The sequence below is a fragment of the Cariama cristata genome, unplaced genomic scaffold (assembly GCF_000690535.1).
Source record: "Cariama cristata isolate BGI_N322 unplaced genomic scaffold, ASM69053v1 scaffold21846, whole genome shotgun sequence".
Taxonomy (NCBI): domain Eukaryota; kingdom Metazoa; phylum Chordata; class Aves; order Cariamiformes; family Cariamidae; genus Cariama; species Cariama cristata.
The window spans coordinates 703-20,738 of NW_009621856.1; the positions used below are offsets into that span (position 1 = coordinate 703).

Below are 20,036 nucleotides of genomic sequence, written 5' to 3' on the forward strand. Positions count from 1 at the left end.
GATGGCTATGCAACCTCTCCTCCCAGTTCTGACAACCTCATTCCTTTCTCTGACTTCTGCTCTCCTCCAACACGACTCCTAGCTGTTTTGGAAAACCTCACCCATAGTTTTGTGTTTATTGACAAGGTATTTTCACTGCTATATTGTGTATTGTCATTCTACTTTCACTTGAGGACATCTGAGTTGGGAAGGAAAGTCATTCTCCAATCTATATTTAAAATAATAAAAAAATCTTTGAGAAGCCATACAACTTACTGCAACATGAAGATGGGATTGTCTACCCAGAAAGATGTCATTGTTTCCCCACAGCTATACCAGCTGGTCTAATAAAAGAAACTGCATATATTTATAAGCTTGTCTCAGTAATTTAACTACTGTATTCTTGATTTAATACTTCTTAAATATTGGTCGTTTTTATAGGAGATATCCATTGATACTTAGGAACTGAAAGCTTTTTTGTTTCAGCTGAAATATGATTTTACTAATGTAATTCAGATGAAATGGAATTAGATGGAATTAAGGCAAGTTTTAGTACTTAGGGCTTTTTGCCTACATTTTGATTATTAACAGAAAAAAGGAAAGTTCTTTTTAACTTCTTTTTTCTTCACATACATTTAAATACATTTCCAGATTTTTTTAAAAAAAGAGATCCACCAGTCATGACATAGTAGCTGAAAAAAAACCCTTCAGTTTGTTTGTTTGTTTTCTTCTTAGTACTAATTTTGGCCTTTACATGCCTTTACTCATGTTCCTTTTACCCCCATATTTTTTACCAGGTTACCACGAGTGAGAAAAGACAATGGATCCAGACTTTTTAAATGTGTTTACACAGCCTGCTGCACTTAATCAATTCCTAGCTGAGAATGTCATCGCTCAAGGTATGTACTTTATGAACCAGGACAGAAAAAGGACCAAAGAATGACCTGAAGAACCAAGCAGTACCAAGCAGTTTTTATCAGCAATGAGTAAGCTCTGTGTGTGTAATTTGGCTGATGACTCTGTAGAGGCAGATCATGAAGAAGCAACACAAATTCTAGCTGGTTCTTTAACTGAATTTTAAATTTCACATATAAGGATCTGACTAAGTTTGTTTTCCTCTTTCCAGAATTGTCCATCTAGATCTTACTGATTTGAATTACGTTGAAGCATAATTTCCAACAGCAGTCTTAGTAGTCTGATACACCATTTTCTCACTCATAAGGAATCAGTTAAAATAAAAAATGACAGTGTTTCTACATATGGCAGTTAGTGATATTGGGTAATATTAAACTGATAGCAGATTTTACAGCAAACTTGCAATAGTCATACCTAATTGTAATGGATCTTGTTTGCTTCCTTTCATAGGTGAGAAGAAGAAACTCATAAAACCGACCTCAAACAACAATCCCAAATTGGAAGAATTAAAACTGGTACCGTTTCTTTTACTATATTGTTTAACCCTCACCTGAAGTTGTTTTAACCTATTGTGTTAATGCTCAGCCCTGTAAATTACCCAACCCTTTCGGCCCAGTCCCCCACTCTGTACAGATGGGGATGAACTCTGGTTTTGGCACTTGGGCTCCACACAAGTAAACCGGAACTTTTGCATAAGCACAGTGCCAGGATGGCTGGGGCCATGCAGGACCAAGCTTCAAATGCCTGCCCCACCCAAGAATGTTCACTGCTGTGTGTAAGGTGGAGTGTAGATTGAAAAACTTGAGTTTCTTCTTACATGGTACGCCTCCTAACTTGGGCTGTGTGGATGAGCCACACCAGAAGTACTCGGTTGCTCCTTCATTGTAATGATAGTGTAATAGCAATGAAAATCCAGCTGGAACAGTGGACCGTGACTGAAAGCAAACCCTTGGCAGCATTTGCAGTGAGTAAAGAGAGATGTTTGGATACATGCACGTTTGCTGCCCTGATCCCATGATAACAAGTTTTAGGATTGCTGTGCTGATTTGCAACAGTCTTCTGTCTTGTCTTCTACCTCCAGTGGCAGCTGACTTGGCTGCGATGCAGCCTGACTAGGATAGCATAGAGCAGAGGGAGAAGGGATAAAGGATATGCAAGTCACCAAGAATTCAGGAGAAAAGCTTTCAAGGTGTTGTGTGGTACCTTGTCTGCTTGAGGTAACTGTGAAGGATGAATCCTATTTCTTGGGAAATTACTTTATTTCCAAGTAATTTTGAAAATCTCCCCTGTGCATGCAATCACCGTGTTTCTCCAATGGCACAGCCCAGGGGAAGGCTAGCATGCTGAAATTTCCTGGAAGAAAAGTAGCAAGTCTCTTATGAGACCAGCACTTCTGGCATTACTGAGATACTAAAATTGTTATAAATATTGTGAAAACCAACTTAGGCTATGTGCTGATGTGTATTATATGGCATTCATAAATCCATAAATATGTGCATTTCTATATTATGTTTTCTTAAACCTTTGTGCACATTTGATCAAAAAGATTTAATTTTTCTGTCAGGCTTTCACAATGTTTTTACACAAAAGAGAAAATCTGAAAGGTGGTGCTACAAAATGCAATTATGTTGTCTGCAGAGACACTGAATTTGTTCTTTCCAGGCTGCCAAAAATGAAGATTTCGTCAGTTTATGAAGATTTCTGTGAGATTCAGTGTTTAATCCATTTCCCATCAGAGACTCCTTGAACAATGTTCTTCACTGTCTAATTCCTTTTCTTTGGATGATGAAGAGGTGGAAATTGGGTCCCAAGGGAGGCAGTCCTCTGGGTGCCCATCAGTGCCACTGATTGTCGCCTTAATCTAAAGAGTTCATGGCTCCTCTAGAGAAAGATTGGGATGGAGGCGGGGGGGATGGACAGGGAGGTGTCTTCAAGGGAAGAATAGGGGAAGCAAAGAAAGTCCCTTGGGAGAAAGACTCTGTTCTGCTGCATTTTCATTTTGAGGTGGCTTTGGGGAACGAAAGAATGTGAAATGGCTCAGTGTAGTTACTATAAATATCGGACTGCATGTAAAATAGAAGATGGTTACATTTGGAAACTAGTAGCAGATTTCTTGAAGTATTCCTTTTCTCCTTTCCCTGTTCACTCAATTTTAGACACAACGCTCTGCTCTGCAGCTGAGTGAGGCCTCAACAACCAGGCTGAGAGCAGAGTTGTGTGAGCTGCAGGCTGTGAATGTGGCTGTTTGGAGCTGAGATAGCAAACAAGGGGTCTCATAGATCTGTACTCAGCAGTACTTTCTGCTTTTCAGTTCTGCTTCAGCTGGTCATTTTCCCTTTCTGTCAACATATGCGGGTAAAACACATGCTTGGGGAAGTGCTGAGGAGCTCCTTTGGTCTCCTGTGTAGGAGCACAGTGCCCAGAGAAGGGGCTGCAGGGCCAAGGGATGTAACTGGGAACATGGTTCCTTTCCAGTGTAGCCAGCCCTTGGCTTCCTCAGCAGCTTCCTCTTGCAAAGGCAGGAAGGATATTGGAAAGGGCAATAGGACGACTACCACGTAACAAAGGGAAATAAACAAAAAGCTTTTTTTTCCCCAGAAAAGGTATTTGGAGACAGATTAGTACAACATTGCAGGAAGAAAAAGAAAACAAAAATAGTAGAGGAAAGGGAGGAGTGCTAGTAACATGGATGACTACAAGAATCAACAACAGAAACAGTGAAGCCTCTTTTCTTACAAACTTTTGTCTGATGGTTGAATTTGTGAATTCTGTGATGTCTAGTGAAGGCCGGGGTTGGGAAGTGTACTCGGCAAGCTTTTCCCTGATGGAAGTGGGAATAGGGTCTGTCTCTCCACCTGTGTAACTGTTTCTACAAAATTCATAGGAATATGACTTGAGACGTCTGTTTCACTTGAAAATTAGGGAGAACTAACTGATACTTAACTGCCCTTTAAAAAACATCCAAAAAGCACAAAGGAAGTGGAGGTTGAAAGCAAATCAAGATGTGAGATAAGGGACTAAAGAGAAAGGTGAAACACAGTATAGCACTGGGTGCTATGCTGTCTAAACAAGAGTGTAATTGCCAGCCGCTTTGTTTTCCTCTACAGTTATTGATTGACTGGATTAACACAACTCTGAAAGAGGAACACATAGTAGTTAAAAGTCTGGAAGAAGATCTGTATGATGGGCTGGTACTTCATCATCTTTTGGGTAAGCTGCTGCTTTGAGTTTAGCTCACAAACACATCATGGAGGAACTTCCAGATCAGAGAATAAACCTCACTAATCGCAATAGCAGTGATCTGCTGAAGTCTCACTTCTCGCTAACAGAGAAAGCACTACACTCTGAACCATCTGTGATAACTGCAATTCTGAACAAATGCCTGATGACCCACTATTGTTTTTATATAATTATTTTTCTTTTAAGAAAGTTTTTTTTGCCTGCTAGTTAACGTAATAAAAAGGTTAACCTGAAGTGTGAAATTACAGTGCCTCTGAAGGGAAGGAGGGCTTCACAAGCCAGGAGCACAAAGGTGACTTGTGATGCTAGCAGATACATTAGATGGAATCAGCACTATAATTTATATATTTTCCTGCTTTAAAGAAAACATGATAAAAAGTTCCAGGTCTAAAGCACTGGGCTGGAACTGGAACTGATGAAAATCTAAGAGGCTCTCTACACTACAAGGTGCTTGTATGAAGCACTCTTGGAACAGCCTGTTGGCGTATTTCTATTTCTCCATCTCTTCTATCCCTACTTTATTTTTCTTTCCCCTTTCACTCTTTTTGGGAATATCTTTCAAATCATATCTCCTGTTCACCAAGGCTGAGGGCAGCGGCCTGAACAGGATGTCCCTACTTTATTTTTCTTTCCCCTTTCATTCTTTTTGGGGATATCTTTCAAATCATATCTCCTGTTCAGCAAGGCTGAGGGCAGCGGCCTGAACAGGATTGGCTTATTTTCATAGGTTTACTTACCTGAGCAATGAGCTGGGATTTCTTCTATATATGTGAGTTGACATTGCCTTTATACAGTATCTGCAGGGAAGATTCACTTGTCGGATTCCTGTAGCTTCCACTAGGCAAAGGAGGAATGTGGAGTGCTAGGGTTGGGGGATGATGCTGCAAGGAATGACTTGAGTCCTCCCCCTTTTGCAGAGCTTCACTGATTTTACTGAGGCTTTCAGGGAGCGCAGGAGTTTAACAAGGCATACAGCTGTGGGATGTGGGTTTGTGGAAGCTATTAAGTGGTATCAAACATTTAAAACAAGACTTTGTGTGTTTTGCTGTCATTTTATGATTCTGATTTATTTTTATTTTTTTCCTATGGTGGTGTTAAAATACGTCCTTCTCCTTCCTCTGGACTCTCTGTCAAAGAAAACCTAGGATCTCTCAAGCTGGATGTTGACAAGATTGCATTAACAGAAAACAAACAGCGACAGAAACTCTCTGTGATTCTGGAGGCTGTGGCTAAGTGTTTGCAACTGGAAGAAAGTCAGCTGAAATGGAGTGTGGAATGTAGGTGCAGAAGTGAAACTGGAGAAAATTATCCATCACAGGGATTCCTCTGCTATAAGGCTACTATGAGGCAAAGGGGCGCCAGAACAGTAATTAAACAACCTGTTTTCAGTTACTAGTTGAATCAGAAGTGAGACAGAAATATCTGACCCTGACTGGGTCATGCAGGCTGCATCCTCTAAGTGTGTGGCTTGTGGAGCACTTAACAGCCCTCAGCATCCATGCGTATGTCTCAAAAAGGACTTTTAAGGTGTGGCATTGCTGAATTGTGATAATTATGTCAACCCCAATCTGAGGTCCCACCTGTGTTAATGGCCCTCAATGACCTTGGGATCCTCTGCACAGGGAGAATTTGTGATATTAGAGCCAGGTTTACTTGTTTTGCACACTAAACATTGTTTTCTTTCTTTACACGGAATAGCTATCTTGAGAAAGGACTTACTAAGCACACTGCATCTTCTGGTTGCAATAGCAAAACACTTCGAACCCAACCTCTCCATGCCTCCAAATGTTCAAGTGGAAACAATCACCATTGAGGTAACTATAGTTTCAATATTTATTACAGTAGGTCCTAGAGACCTTTCACAAGTCTAACTTTCTTAGAATTAGGCAGAAGTGTGTGTGCAGCTGTGAAAGAGATACTTGTATTTTCTGTGAATTGTGCCTTTTCATTTCTGAGTTTTCTGGACTAGACTATCATTTTGTTCTCAGTTCAGATCCTGGATCTTTAAGAGGGTAGAAGCATTATGCTGTTTTTTCTCTTTGATCTAAAAAAAAGGAATGATCCAACCTGAAAACAGCTATTGATCTCTGTAAAGAAGAAAAAGAAGAAAAAAAAAAAAGAAGAAATTCTGCTCTTACTATCTCTAAGTGTTTTAAAATAGAAGCTTGCACTTGTAAATCGTGACACTGGTTTAATGCTGAGGTTTTATTTCTTCAGGGAAAAGGAGTTTTTATTCCCCTTCCATTGGGGTCACATTTTGGTATTTTTCTCTACAAGCTGAGATCTACGTGCTTTCTTCCTCTATGGTTTCTTAAAGTCAACGCTGGGACTTTAGGAGAACATCAAATATCCTGCAATTTGGGATATAATTGCAAAAATTAACCCCACTGTGTTACAATTTTAACAGAGGGTTTGCAATTCAGTGGTGTTGGGAGCCCGGTCTGTATGGCATGACCTAGTGCTCTTCCCTCTTCAGAGATTCGTGACGTAAACCAAGCATGCCCTTGAGCTCTCTGTGTCACTTCAGGAGGTTTAAAAGTGTCCTGGAGGGACAGATTCTTCTGAGGCTTGGTTCTGCAAAGGTAGCCGTTGTGGCCCCATCCCAGTCGAGCATTTCAGCCGAGGAATGGTCTCTCTGGTATCTAATGGGAGTCCAAATTGTGCATTGCTGCCCATGCTCCTGTCGTGTGGGTGATCGGTGACAGCCCAGACTGAGGAGAGCGGCCCTCCGTCTAGTGCCTTACAGGGCTGTGAGTACCTCAGGTGCGCTGAAATTGGGAAGGATTACCTGTGAAACTGCATCGGAAAGGGCTGTTAACCCTGAGAGAGAGGAGGGGCGATGGAGATAATCGGGTTGTGATAGTGTGCTGATTCCCCGTAGGAGATATCAATACCCCTGGTGGGAACTGTAGTCATTAGGTCAAAAGTGAGGAAAGCCCATGAAGGCACAGCTCAGGAGAGGGTCTGAGGGCTGGCAGGGGGAAATGTTGAGGAGGCCCAAGGGAGACCGGAGAAGGCCTGGCCTTTCGGCAACACGTGTCTGCAGGAAGAACCTGCCTTTGTGCCATGGGGCTGGCCGCGCTCCTCTTCAGCAATGAGTTGACCCAAAGGACTTGACTCAGTATATAAACAGAGAATGTTTTTCACTGCCTGAGAGGAGCAGCAAACACCAAGGACTTCCCTGTGACGAGATGTTTGCCAGGTGCCTGAATAAAGCAGCAGGCATGCCCATCCTCTCCTGTCTCTTCAGATTGTCAGTTGGGTTGGAACACTGGGTTTTTTTGAGGCTATGTGGAGTACTAAGATCTATATAGAGTAAAAAAGGTACAGGGACATAAGCAAAGTTCCCAGGTGGCTTCAGAAATAGTAAGGATTGCCATCTTAAATCTAAGCAACCTGCCAAACCTAAGTCCTCTGCAGGGGGGATTCATCGATAAGTGGCAGGCCATGGTGTGAGGTCATTATCAGGCAGAGGTGACCACCTCCAGTGCTGTAAAACTGGAGAGCCCTTACTGCAGTGAGGTGCACAAGGAAATTGCTGCCTGCCCAAAGCAGCTTGATGGATCATCCATCAAGACTCCCGGCAAACATGCCAGCCTCCGAACTTCAGCTGAGGGACCACGTGCTTCTCCTTTGGCTTCCTCTGATGGGAAAGTAAGTAACTTGTGGTTGAAGAGTGAAGAGAGCAGAAGGAAGCAGCAACCTCTCAACGTGCCTGTACTAATTGTACTGGTATTCTTGAACAAATGCCCTCTAGTAGTCATTTAAGGCAGCAAACAGGTCATGAAAGCCTCATTAATGCTTATGGATTTTTTTTTTGTGTAACAAACCCAGAAATATTTATTGTCCTTTCAACAGAACACCTCCAGAGGATTAAAGACAGCAAATGAGGTGGAATGTATCACAGAAAACAAGTAAGAGGGGATATATCTGGTTTTTGCACTGTCAATCAGAAAGGAAATATTGTGGGTGTTTTCCCCTTTAGAAAAAATAGCTGGGATCATGATGATGACAAAAAGTGTGAACCCAGGCATGCATATGCATGCGAACAGTTTCTCTGATTTCTTCCCCCCCCCCCCCCCCTGTTTTTCCCCCCCCCCCCTTTTTTTTTTTTTTAGCTCTTCAGATTTGGTATTATACCATTGGTATAATAATCTTCTTTATAAAAACATCTCTAAAATAATGTGTATGATTATTTCTGAGGCTTAATGTTTGTCATTGCCATGGAATATAATAACAAATATAATAATAAAAATGCAGTACTGTAAATTTACCTGTCCCAAATTAAACTGGAAATTTTCTAAAGCCACAGTGGTTTACATCTACTTTTAATTTGTTGCTATTGTGTTATTAAATAAAGAGAAAGGAGGCAGTTCTTATTTTACTGTGAAAGAAAGGTTTGAGCTTGCTGCGTTTGTGAGATACTGTCATTATTAAAGGAGTTAAGTAGTAGGATACCACTTACATACTGAGAAAATATGGACATCGTTCTAGGAACTAGAAACAGATTTTCCTACTGTCATCTTGTATATACGAGAACATCTTCAAACTCTAATATCACGAGCAGCTTATTGGAAGAGGATATTATGGATTGTACTTACGAAATAAATGTTCATTGGTCTGCGGGCCAGTTAAAATCTCATATATTTCCAAGAGCCTATACAGATATACAGTGTACTTAAAAATGGCTGTTGGAAAGTTACTCTGACATAAAGTTAATGGCACTTTACACTGTATCTCCTGCTTTATAAGATAGCTGATGACCCAGATAAGCTTTGCTTGTGAATAAGATTAGTTCTGCTGAATGCTTTTTCTAATTCTTGCTTTTTATTGCACTTTTAGGGAGAATTCAGAAGTGCAGTCAAGTAAGTACTGGCATTGCCAAGTTCAGTGTTTCACTGTAATGTGCTATTATACACCACATTCTCATCCATTTTTGCCTCATGATAAAAATCAGTGTGCTCCCACTAGAGTTAATGGAGATTCATGGATTTCTCCTGGTGTTTTTCTCCAAATGTCTGTTCATATCAACACAATATAGTTTGGAAATTGGGTGGTCACTTTGCCTATGGACTACAAGCAACAGATGGGAGGTGAGACGAGATAAAACAGTGGGTTGACCCAACAGAGAAGGCCGGGCTTGGGGCAACGAACGTCTTGGATTTATGCATTGACCTCATTCACTGTTGAAACTATTTATGGGTGTAACAGCTTGAGAATTGTGTTTCTTGTTGCTACCAGTTTCAATGTAGTTTCCTTTCCGCAGTTTGCAAATGAAATTTGCAAACATCCCCAGAGTTTTTACCCTTAGGGCTTTTGAGGGCTGTGAAACACTTAAGGTGAAAAATGTCCACGTGCGCAGAGCCTGCGGGTCTGGGCACTGCTCAGACTTCGGTGTGAGCTGCTCTTCCTTGCCGCAAAGGAGCACGTTGCATCCCTGTGAATCAAGGCAACCATTTTAATTCTCTGCTGTGCCCTTTATGTTAGCACTTTCATTCTTTGCAGAGGTGCAAACTATATCATTTAATACATATTTATCACTTACTCCACTGAGTGGTCTCTAGTGTGGGCTGAAATTGTGAAAAAAAAAAAAAAAAGCAACCTACCCAAACTGTAATTAGGTGTTTCTTCCAGTGGGCTGATTCTGCTGGGAAGAGAAATCTGCAATTCACTCTTCAAAATGCTCTATTTTTGACACAGCTTGCTTAACAAAGAGAGAAATCCCAAAGCGTGGCTCCAGAAGAGGGCTCTCTAGTTTGCCAGACTGTTGCAGGTTTCAGACTGTCGCTCAGTGATTTGTTTGATGGATTCACCTATTTACTGACATTGCTCCTGCAGCAACCCCGTAACAGGGAGAATGGAGAAACCTGAGGAAACCCTTTCACGGCAGAGGCTTCTCTATTGCTGGCTTTTGGGAGGAATCTTCCTTAAGCAAAGCTGCCTTTTCAAGGGTTTCAAATGCTTCGTTCATGCTTGAACCAGAGCAGTCTTGTTACCGGGAGGAGATGTATCCTGCTCTCTCTAAACCTGGGCAGGAAAGGGAGGTGAGGTTGGGCATTCACAGGGACTTCGATGAATCTCATTTCCTTGGAAATCTTTAAACTTGTGCTAGTTCTCTGGTGCAGCACGGCTGGCACCGGCTCAGTGCCTGCCTTTGAAGTGGATGGCAGCACTGGTCATTTTTGAGGTCCATGAATTTTCAGAGGAAGGACAGCATCTCCAAACTCAAAATCTAGTTTGTGGGTTTTTTTGAAGGAAGGGGGCTGTTTTTCTGCAAATTCGATGTAATTGACATTTCTGTTGGGGGAGAGCAGTAAAATGTATAGCTGCTCTTCTCTGCTTACAATATTTTATCCCAGAGGTTCAGGGTTAAAAAAAAACATAACTGAAAAGAGATAAACTGTAGAGATGCAAAACTTAGCCATTGCTCAGACTGGTGGCAGCACAAATCTTGAGAACCTCTGCAGGTGAAAATTACAGAGCTGAATGAAGTAAATTGTTTTCTTTGATGTTATCAGGCTGAAGGGATGCCTGTCACCTCTGATAAATACAAAAGCAGAATTTTTCCCTGTCTCCCTACAACTCTTTTCCTCCTTGGCTTCTAAGGTGTGAACACCTTTCTCCTTCTGGAGCCACTTTAAACCTCTGATCTGACAGTTATTCTAAATAATAACAATTAATGTTGTTTTGATACAGAAGATGATGCCTTTGATGAATTATTTACCCGTGCCCCAGATAAACTAAATGCTGTAAACCAGGTAATTTACTTTTTTAATAGTCATCAAAATTTGTAAGGTAAAACATAATGCATGACTTCACTGAAAAAAGGTATCTTTTCTTCCACCCTCTCCTCCCCTTCTGTTTTCTTTAGGTATTTTTGCAATTTGTCAACCAGCATGTTGGAAAATTAGGATTAAGTGTGCAAGACATCAAATCTCAGGTAGCCTGCTCTAAGCTGTGTGTTAACCATGTTTTGTTAGCCATTTGAGTGTTTCCTCTCACCATTAGGATTCCTCCTTTTTGTTGTAGTAATTTGAATCTTGGCAACGTAACATTTCTAGCTTCAGGTTAAGATATCAGGCTTTAGTGTCTGAAGTTTCTGAAGATAATGAGTAATGAAAAAATACAGCTTTGTATTGAATGCTGCCCTTGTAATGCTACAGGGACTAATTTTCAGAGTCTGCCCAACTACTATGGATGCTCTTTCTATCAGGATGGAAGTAAAGGTGTTCTGACGATTAAAATAAAAGCCAAGTTGATTGCTGGTGCTTAGTGATTTTTAATGCTAGATTTGCTTCACGGTAGGAAGGCCTGATTTTCATTACATTTCAAAGTCCTGTCCTTTGAACGTTGAGCTGCTTTAGAGTCCATGAAATGGCAAGAGAAGTGCTCATTAGGCACCTTGGGATCACCTCCCTGGATGGAGAGGCACAACCGCCTCCGCTGCCACTGCCTCAACAGAGGGCAGCTCGTGCAGAGCCAGGCAGCCACAGCATACTCCCTGTGCCTCTCCGGGAAGCAAGCAAGTGATGGGACGTGAGATCAGGGATGTCCCTCGTGGCTTTTTCATTCCCTACTTCTGCGGACACGCACGCAGAAATCAGCCGACAGCTCTTGCTTTGCTCCAAGCATTCAACACCTTGGTGCAGTGGCAGTCCCTGCAATTTATGGCGTGTGGATGAAAAGCAGAGCCATGCTCCAGTGCTCTTCTGGGTTTTTCTGGTGGGTAACTGTGAGAAAGGGAGTTTTGCAAGTGTTTTGTCATAAATCTTGGGCACTAGGCACAGTTTTCTTTTATTTATAATTATGCGTTTGTCACTTGTCATCGTCTGAAGTCTCTTCCCATCTGGAATAGTTTGTTTTAATCGCTGTCCTTTTACAAGGTCATATTTTCACTAATATGAACTTGGGAGCCTTATGTAACTAAATACGAAGTTCACTGTGGAAGAGATTGAGCTGAATCATTAGGCTGTCTGCTTGCCAGACTACCATTTGAATTCCTTTATTGCTAGAATGGCATTTATCAGAGTAATTTACTAAGAGCCAACATAATAAATAATAACTCAGATCGTTCTTCATCTAGTTTGCAGATGGAGTTACCTTACTTCTGTTAATTGGACAATTGGAGGGTTACTTTCTGAATTTAAGGGATTTCTTCCTGACTCCAGCCAGCACCACAGAGATGGTAGGTTGTTGTTTAATTACTTAGAGCTTCAGGCTTCAAACATCTTGTGTATTTAATGCTTCTGTATGCCAGTGAAGAGCTCTGCATCTTTCTTTAAATGCTACTGCTGCATGTGAAGTCATGTGCGAGCAGTGTTTGCAGGATCGTGGTTTGGGACAGTACAAGTGCACACACTCGATGCTGTTCAAATACCTTGGAACAGGTCAGTGTTGTCAAAATTAGTTATTATCTCATAGCAGGCAAACTATTGTTACTTGCGTTAATTTGGCAGATACGTGCTTCTGAAGCTTTCCGGTGAAATACAGAGGGTCTGTGTGGCAGGGAACTGGTATTGTATCTCCTACAAGTCTGTCCCACAAACAACATTTTTAAGTGGATGACAATTCTTGCATGGCAGAACTGGATCCCTATAGGTTTCCTTACGCTGTCCTAAAAATATACCTTAATCAAGACATGACTAGAACATTTTGAAGTTCCTCTCTGTGCTCAGGAAGCTCTTGATAGTTTATATCTTTTCCTTCCCCAAGGCTGTGAGCTGTAATCTACTCAGCCAGACTTGCTTGACACCTTTTTCAGCCTCTACCAGGAAGATTTCATCAATGCTTTAAAAGAAAAAAGTGGCATGAGCCAGAAGGTAGCGCGTGCTGGACTGCTGGGGTAAATGCCTCCTCCACAGATCTAGGATATTGATAGATTTTATTTGAGATATTTTCAAATTGTCTCTGGTGTGGCTAGGGATTTTCCATTTGGGTCACTGAATAGCTCTGAAAATCTTGAAACCATGGCTATTTTTCCTGGGTTGTATTTAGTTAGATCTCTGAAGGTGAAATGTGTCAGATCCCTTTTGCTTGAGAGCTGCCTGAGAAGGGAATCTCTCCTCTGGCATGGTTTGCATTACAGCTTCCCCATGCAGACGAGGCTTTCATCCGATGCCCGACCTCACTGCAGTTCATCTTCCTGAGCAATATTTATTTGTAATGAAAATTTTCAGAGGTACTGTATTAATTAATAAATACTCCCGTGGAGGTTTTCATCAAAACATTTAAAAGCACAGTTTTCTGAGACCTAGGTTCAAGTTTTGTCAAAAATTCATTGCTGTGAGTTGATGACTGTTTTAAGGTATTAGGAAAATTCAGATTTTTTTTAAAATCTAAGAGTAGGGAAAATATATTTTGAAGGGTTGTATCAAACAAAATCAAAGCATTTCCTTGCAGTTGTTTTTCTTCCCTTTCTCCTCCTCCACTCAGTTTTCAAAATTGTTTGCTTCGGTCCATTGACTTGGAAATTTTTAACATTTCCATTAACTTTATTCAGAGGAAGTCAATGAATATTTTGTTTATTTAAAATTTCATAGATCACCTTTTGGGGTTTGGATCAGTCCTATTCAAGCCTCACAGATCTCTTTCAAGAAGAGATACCCCTACATTTCAGGTACAACTCAGAGCTCAAACTTTCTAGTTCTTACCCTGCATGTGCTGGTCACTGACCTCAGAGAGGAATATAATGGGGTTGGCTACTGGATCAGTACAATTCTTTACATCCTAGTAATTTCACTTTAGCAAAGTTATGTCCAAGTACTGGACTTATCGTTGAACAGTTTACCAAAGTGGTATTTACCATGCGTTTCTCTTCTGATGTTCATTACAAGATGAAAAGCAGGATGACAATATAACTAAAAATATTGGGCAACCATAGTTCAACTGTCATTTGTACATAAAATATGTCTTTCAATTCCCCTGTGCTTTCTAACTCCCTGTCATTTTAGACGTTAATTGGTACAGTAAAGTATGAAAATGTAACCTTTGCTGAGATTTAAAGCATGTCATTTGTGTTACAAAAATGGTGACAACCACACGCACTGTTATGATCGGTGTGGTGCATCAACTTTCCTTCAAGCTGAAAGCTTGTGATTCAAAGCTGATACATACACTTACTGAATCGCAAGGAGAGGAAATTGGGATGGAAGCAGTGATACTGAGGAGGAAATAGGAACAAGAAATAGGGAGGGCAGGAGCCCATGTTAGAGGGACAGGAGGGGTGCGGAAAGCAGGAGCAGAAGTTTGAGAGGTGACCCACCTACAGGTGCAAGAAGACAACACTGCACATGAGGAGGTTTGTTGCAGGGGTTTTGGGTGTTTATTACCAAAAGATGAGGTTTACAAGTAACTGTAATGAAAGTCCAGCTCTGGGCGCTCATGTGTATGGAAAAGTGTGTATTCCGAGACAAAGAACATCATCACAAAATAGGTCAGGCTGAAATTAGGGGTGAATTTTGTGCAGTCAGGAGGTGAAGATGATGATGAAGCAGGGCCCCTGTGCTTAGCAAAACTGTGTGAACTCAGTAGTTTTGCCAGAACAGGCCCAGTGCTGAAACACCCCAAATGTCCTGACCCATATCCTGTTGTAAATCCTAGTGAATTGTCCAGCTCTTTTGAGTCTGGAAGCACAATTGGATGAAACAACTTATTTTTCTAGGTTGCCTTTCTTTGGTAATTACCATTATTTCTGTCTGAAGATTTATTTGAAATCTGCATGTTATCATTCCTTGCAAATCTTATATGCATTACAGAGAGGGAAATGTGCCCCTTTTACCTATGCTGGTTCATTAAGAAAACATTTGATTTATTCATTCTGATCAGAAAATTGTGCAGATCTGTGTGAGCTCAAGCTCTCCTGGCTGCTGACTATCAGAGGAAGAAAACAAGCCCGAATCCAGACTGTCAGTCTCAGTTACTTGTTAGCCAGAGAACCAGGTAAAACATAAATCTGTCGCTTCACTTCAGAACACACAGTTTTTGCTGGGCTTATGTGTGGGGGCCCTCTGTGCTTGTTGTCAGAAGATGATAGGGAACAGCACGGCAGCAGTTATTGTGTGCGTCCCAAAGGAGAAATTGCTCCATAGCCTAAGGAATGTACGAAGAGACAACTGGAAGTTTGTTCAGGTCTTGTTACTTCATCAGAGGAAGGGAGCTTGCTAATTACCAACGAAGTAAACAACTGCCCTAAAGCTACTAGAAGTTAGCAATGGGATGTTGTATTACTTTGGAAAAAATCATTCATGACTACTGCATATGCATGTGATGCTGCTTTTATATGGGGAAGGGAGAGAAAAAACAGTGAGGAAAAATCAGAAAAAACCCACAGCTTAATTTCTCATGAGTAATATTAAGGGATATCATCACCATTGTTACTGTGTATAGACATCCTTATATGTTAAAGCATAAACTTATAGCTCTCAAATATAGCTGATTGAAAGACTTGCAGTCTTTGCAATTCTGAAAGAAATATGGAGAACTTCTTCCTTATGTATTTTTTGCTTGTTCCAGATGTGGTAAGCATATGGGTATTGTTAAAAAAATAGAAGTAAATTCCATGCATCTATTAGATCCAGTTATGAATCTAGCCTGTTTTCCCCGTGGAAACACCCATTAACACAAGACTTTCACATGCAAACTCTGTTTTTAAATAAATGGATTCTTCTGCCCACCTCATGGGATACATTTTGTTGGAGATGGATAAATCTGATTTTATGTGATAATTGGTAGAAATTCTGAAGAGCACTTCATCAAAACTAAGATGATGAGTATAAGCACATATTTATGAATCAGTATCTTCAGCTACTAGAGAAATACTTCTTAAAAACCTCCTGGCCACTGCACTGTTGGGTGGAAAATATTTTCTTTTACATCGATCTCCCTCTCTCTCATCAACAGCTTCACAACGTTAACCTTGCATTGGACTTGCTGGCAGATGGAGGTCTTCTGAATTTTTCTGTGAACTCTGAAGGTGAGTCATGACACGCAAACTTGTCTGGCATAGAATTGCTAATATCCTGGCTCAGCAAAAGTTAGGGTAATTGAAGAAAGTAGGTTCTGCAGTGTAACGCTGACATATTTCATTATATGGCTGCCCCATAGCTCCTCATTCAGAATGAATAGTAATGAAGCTCAGAATTGTTTTGAACAATTTTTATTTCTATACTAAAAATGTTGGATTGTTATAAGTTTAGTAACTTTACACTAAACTGAAACTATTTAGTAAGTCAGTATTTGTTAAAGATTTAAAAGAATGGCAGCTCCTGCGGAAATGACAGGTATTTTCCTATTTCATAAAAGATTTTAGTGCATTAAAGACAAGCTTGCTTCATGTGGGAAGATACCTTGCAGAATATGTCCTGAAAATCAGAAACACTGACCACTCTATTCAAACCCAGCAGAGCTGGTGGATCAGTCTTCTGAATGTGAAATTCATAGGTTTTAAGTTGCTATTCTGCCTAGTTCAGACCTGGGAGCTGAATCTTGACTTCCTACATCCAAGTGAATGCTTTCGTCACTGAGTCAATGTACATGCATGTTCCTCTCTCTTGCCCCACCACAAAAATAAAGTTTCCTTTGGATGAGTCCAATTTTCCAATTAAAAAAAATTGGTTTACAAGCTCCTGGTGGGATGAGGGATGTGGTTACATTGGTGGGTGGTGTTGTGACTGCGTACCCTGACCTCTTGCAGGGCATGTAACCTCACCCCATCATTCCTCCATCAAGCTCAAAAGCTTGTTGTTGAATAAGGAAATCAAATCTTTATTAAAAACAGAAAGCATTTTCTCTTCCCCTCTTAGTTATTCATATGCAAGTGGGCGCATGCGTTGAGTACGTAACCCATGACACCAGGGAGAGAGAAAGATAGAATTTGACTTTCTTTGGTTTTTCTTTTGTTTTCTTTTTCCACTAATGCTTTGGTGATGTTGGCAGCGTGCATGACGGGCACGCATGAATTGTGGGCTTTTTGCCATACTGTACAGAGCTAGGAGTTTGGAAAGCTATTTCTGTTAACTTTGAAAACAGTAATCTGCGTGAGCTCCGATCTGCATGCTGAGATCCACCTTTTGTATGAAAGGAGATAGACCCATGCTTTCTCTCCTTCCCTCTGGCTATTCTGCACTGCCTCAAACACAAAGTTGATCCGTATAAGAAATACTGGTCCCAACATCCACAGGTCCTTTAGCTTCACTGGGAAAATCCTCAGCTAGTGATTGAATTTAATAGGATTTAGAGGTACTTATTACAGCTACACTATTTAGACTTTTCAAGAATCTCATTTACTAGTGTTTCATTGTTAGTCTTTCTCCTGGTGATTTACAGCATAGTAAGAAAAAAAGTAAACCCTCTAAATCAGTTACCCTCTTCCATTGCAATTATTAAATACAAGAGCAGTTTGTCTAGCCAAGAACGTGAAAGCTGAAAACTAAATGAAAAAAGAAAACATCAATGGCAGCAAAACATGATGGAAACGTTACAACCAAAAAATAAAGTGTCAGGTAATTCCCAACATTATTCCTGCCATAAAATAATCATAAAAAAATAAATCTGTAAAGTCCTATGAAATTATCTACTCTGTTCTCTGCTAGTGAAGAATTATTTCTTACTATGCATTATTTATCCTGTCTTCCAGCAAGATAGTGCAGTGAAGGTCCCTTTTCCTTAAGTTTATTTGATAAATAATTTTCTAGCTCTGTAGTTCCTGTTTTGCTTCTTGTTACAATTAGATTGTCTAAGTTCACATTATAATCGGGGAAAGGTGGAAGATTGTTTTTGGCAGCTGCAGTCTCTTTCTATTCCAGGGATTGCTAATACTTCCCATCTGGTTTTGTTGTTTCTGGTTTGTGTATCCACAGATATTGTGAACGGAGATATAAAGGCTACAATGCGGATTCTGTATTGCTTATATTCCAAATACAAGACCAAAGAAACATGAAGAGCAAGGCCAAGATCTTGGACTCTTTTTTTTTTTCTTTTTTTTTTTTTTTCTTCCCCCCTCTAGCATGTCATGGTCTGATTTTTGGATTCCCAGCTCTGCCACTGTTTATGTGCGTGCACTTGTGTTTGACACTTGCAGTATTAACATTGTATATGCAAGTATGTATTCATGCAAGGTTTCACGTATACAGCCTGAGCAACTGTAAGTAAAGGTTGGACTCAATGATCCCAGAAGTCTCTTCCAACCAAATCGGTTCTGTGGTTCTGTCTGTGTCCAGGACCAGAGTACTGTGTAATTCTGTGGCTGTAGCGCTTGCTGCAGACCCTGTCTGTTGTTCTCTCTGAGTGCCCCCAATGCTGCAAAGAAGTACAATGTGTGTTTATTCTAGACTCTGCATTCTTCACTTCTGGAGGTGAATTTGGAAGCTGTTGTTGCAACCTCCCCACTTTCCTGCTTCTAGTCCCTCTGGAAACTAAAGAAGGTGAAAGACTCACCACAGCATCTCTGGGAAGATTGCAGACATGCTTGAAGCTCAAGTTCAAAACCTTCTTTAGACAACTGGCCAACTGTTGTCGGACAAGAGGATATGGATTGGACACCAAATGAATAGGTAGCAGAAATGAAATATGAACTTACCAAGTGTTTGATAAAAGTTTCAGTATTTGCCTGCTCAAATATGGAGAAGGGACTTGGAACAACATGCTGTGTGAGACTGCACTAACAGAGGGGTCTCCTGCACAGCTGTAGCAAGATGCCCTTATTTCCTTGCTAAGCTAATGCCAAACTGTGGCCAGCTCCAACCTGTTGCAGCCCTAATGTAATGTCTTGACTAGTGGGAATTCCGATTCCTGTGTCAGGCATGTTGTAGGAGTGACTAACACACCCACGCTTTCTGTCCGGTAAGAGGTGGATATAGATGCTGGCTTCCTCTGCGGCTGGTAGAAGTAGATAGAAGCCATCATGGGTGGGAGTAGTGAAACTCTCAGCTTCTGTCACTTCTGACATCATTCATACTCATGCTGGGGGTACTCTGAAACTCCGCTGAGGCTCTCTTAGCTGAATTTGCCCAGCAGCTATTCCCAAGCATCCCAGCAGCTCCCTCTGGATGCAGCAAGGCTAGCTGCAATTTATGTTAGCTGTCACCCTCAGTCTTTCCCAGGGGTTTTAAATCAGAACTCCTTCAAAACCTTCATCTACTCCCTTGACCTGAAAATTATGTCACATTTGTGTTGCATAAAGCTTGAATCCAATTAAAAAAAAAGCTGTTTTGATATTGTTTTGGCTTCTTTCTAAACTGGTTTGATTTCCTGTCATCAGTGACTCTGACATTTGATCTCTGATCTGATCCTCCATCTGTGTGTTAAGGGGAAACCAAGGCTCGCCTAGTGCAAGTGCTGACATTTACAGATGAGAATTTGTTGTGTCTACCTCTGGATCACACAGCCTAAGAAAGATCCTTAGATAGCAATGCTGATAAGTCTTTGAGTCCTGCCTTTGAAAATGATAATACTGCACAGCTGCTGGAGGAAGGAGTTCTGCAAATGCCCTGTGCCTAATCCTTTTTGCACCAATAATTACCTTATGTTTTTGCAGAGAAAAATCCAATGTGTGGTGCCAATGAGCTACAAGATCAGCTTGCTTCCCTAGCAAATGTTAGTTGTGTGTGCTGTTTTAAACGATTTAAGTAAAGAATACTTGTTTTTTCATGTGCAAGCCTCCATAGGTATCTTGCTTTATTCCTTAATGGGCTTCAAACAATCAACTGGGAGACCTGAGAAGTTTGTTCTTGCTTCACAGATCCCTGCTGCCGTTGCTGTAACATGGCATGCAGATTGTAGAATAAATCATTAATGAGCAGATAAAACTGGGATGTGGCTTGTGGAGAGCAGGGGCAAAGGGGCAGGAGGGCATTTAGAGGTGATATGGTAGCAACGTGGCCTTTTCCACCTGGGAAGCCAACCTG

General features: G+C 40.9%; 1 protein-coding gene across 1 annotated transcript; it reads left to right on the top strand.

Annotated features, from left to right (window-relative positions):
* The first annotated feature begins 799 nt into the window (after nucleotides 1–799).
* Nucleotides 800–18,281, top strand: PARVG (parvin, gamma). The gene is made up of 12 exons (XM_009702142.1): nucleotides 800–878; nucleotides 1,345–1,409; nucleotides 4,002–4,104; nucleotides 5,271–5,411; nucleotides 5,833–5,948; nucleotides 7,993–8,048; nucleotides 8,977–8,999; nucleotides 10,831–10,892; nucleotides 11,006–11,074; nucleotides 12,218–12,319; nucleotides 16,033–16,105; nucleotides 17,991–18,281. The coding sequence occupies exons 1-12, from the start codon at nucleotides 800–802 to the stop codon at nucleotides 18,068–18,070; spliced, it is 969 nt and encodes a 322-aa protein (XP_009700444.1). The 3' UTR covers nucleotides 18,071–18,281.
* Nucleotides 18,282–20,036: the final 1,755 nt, after the last annotated feature.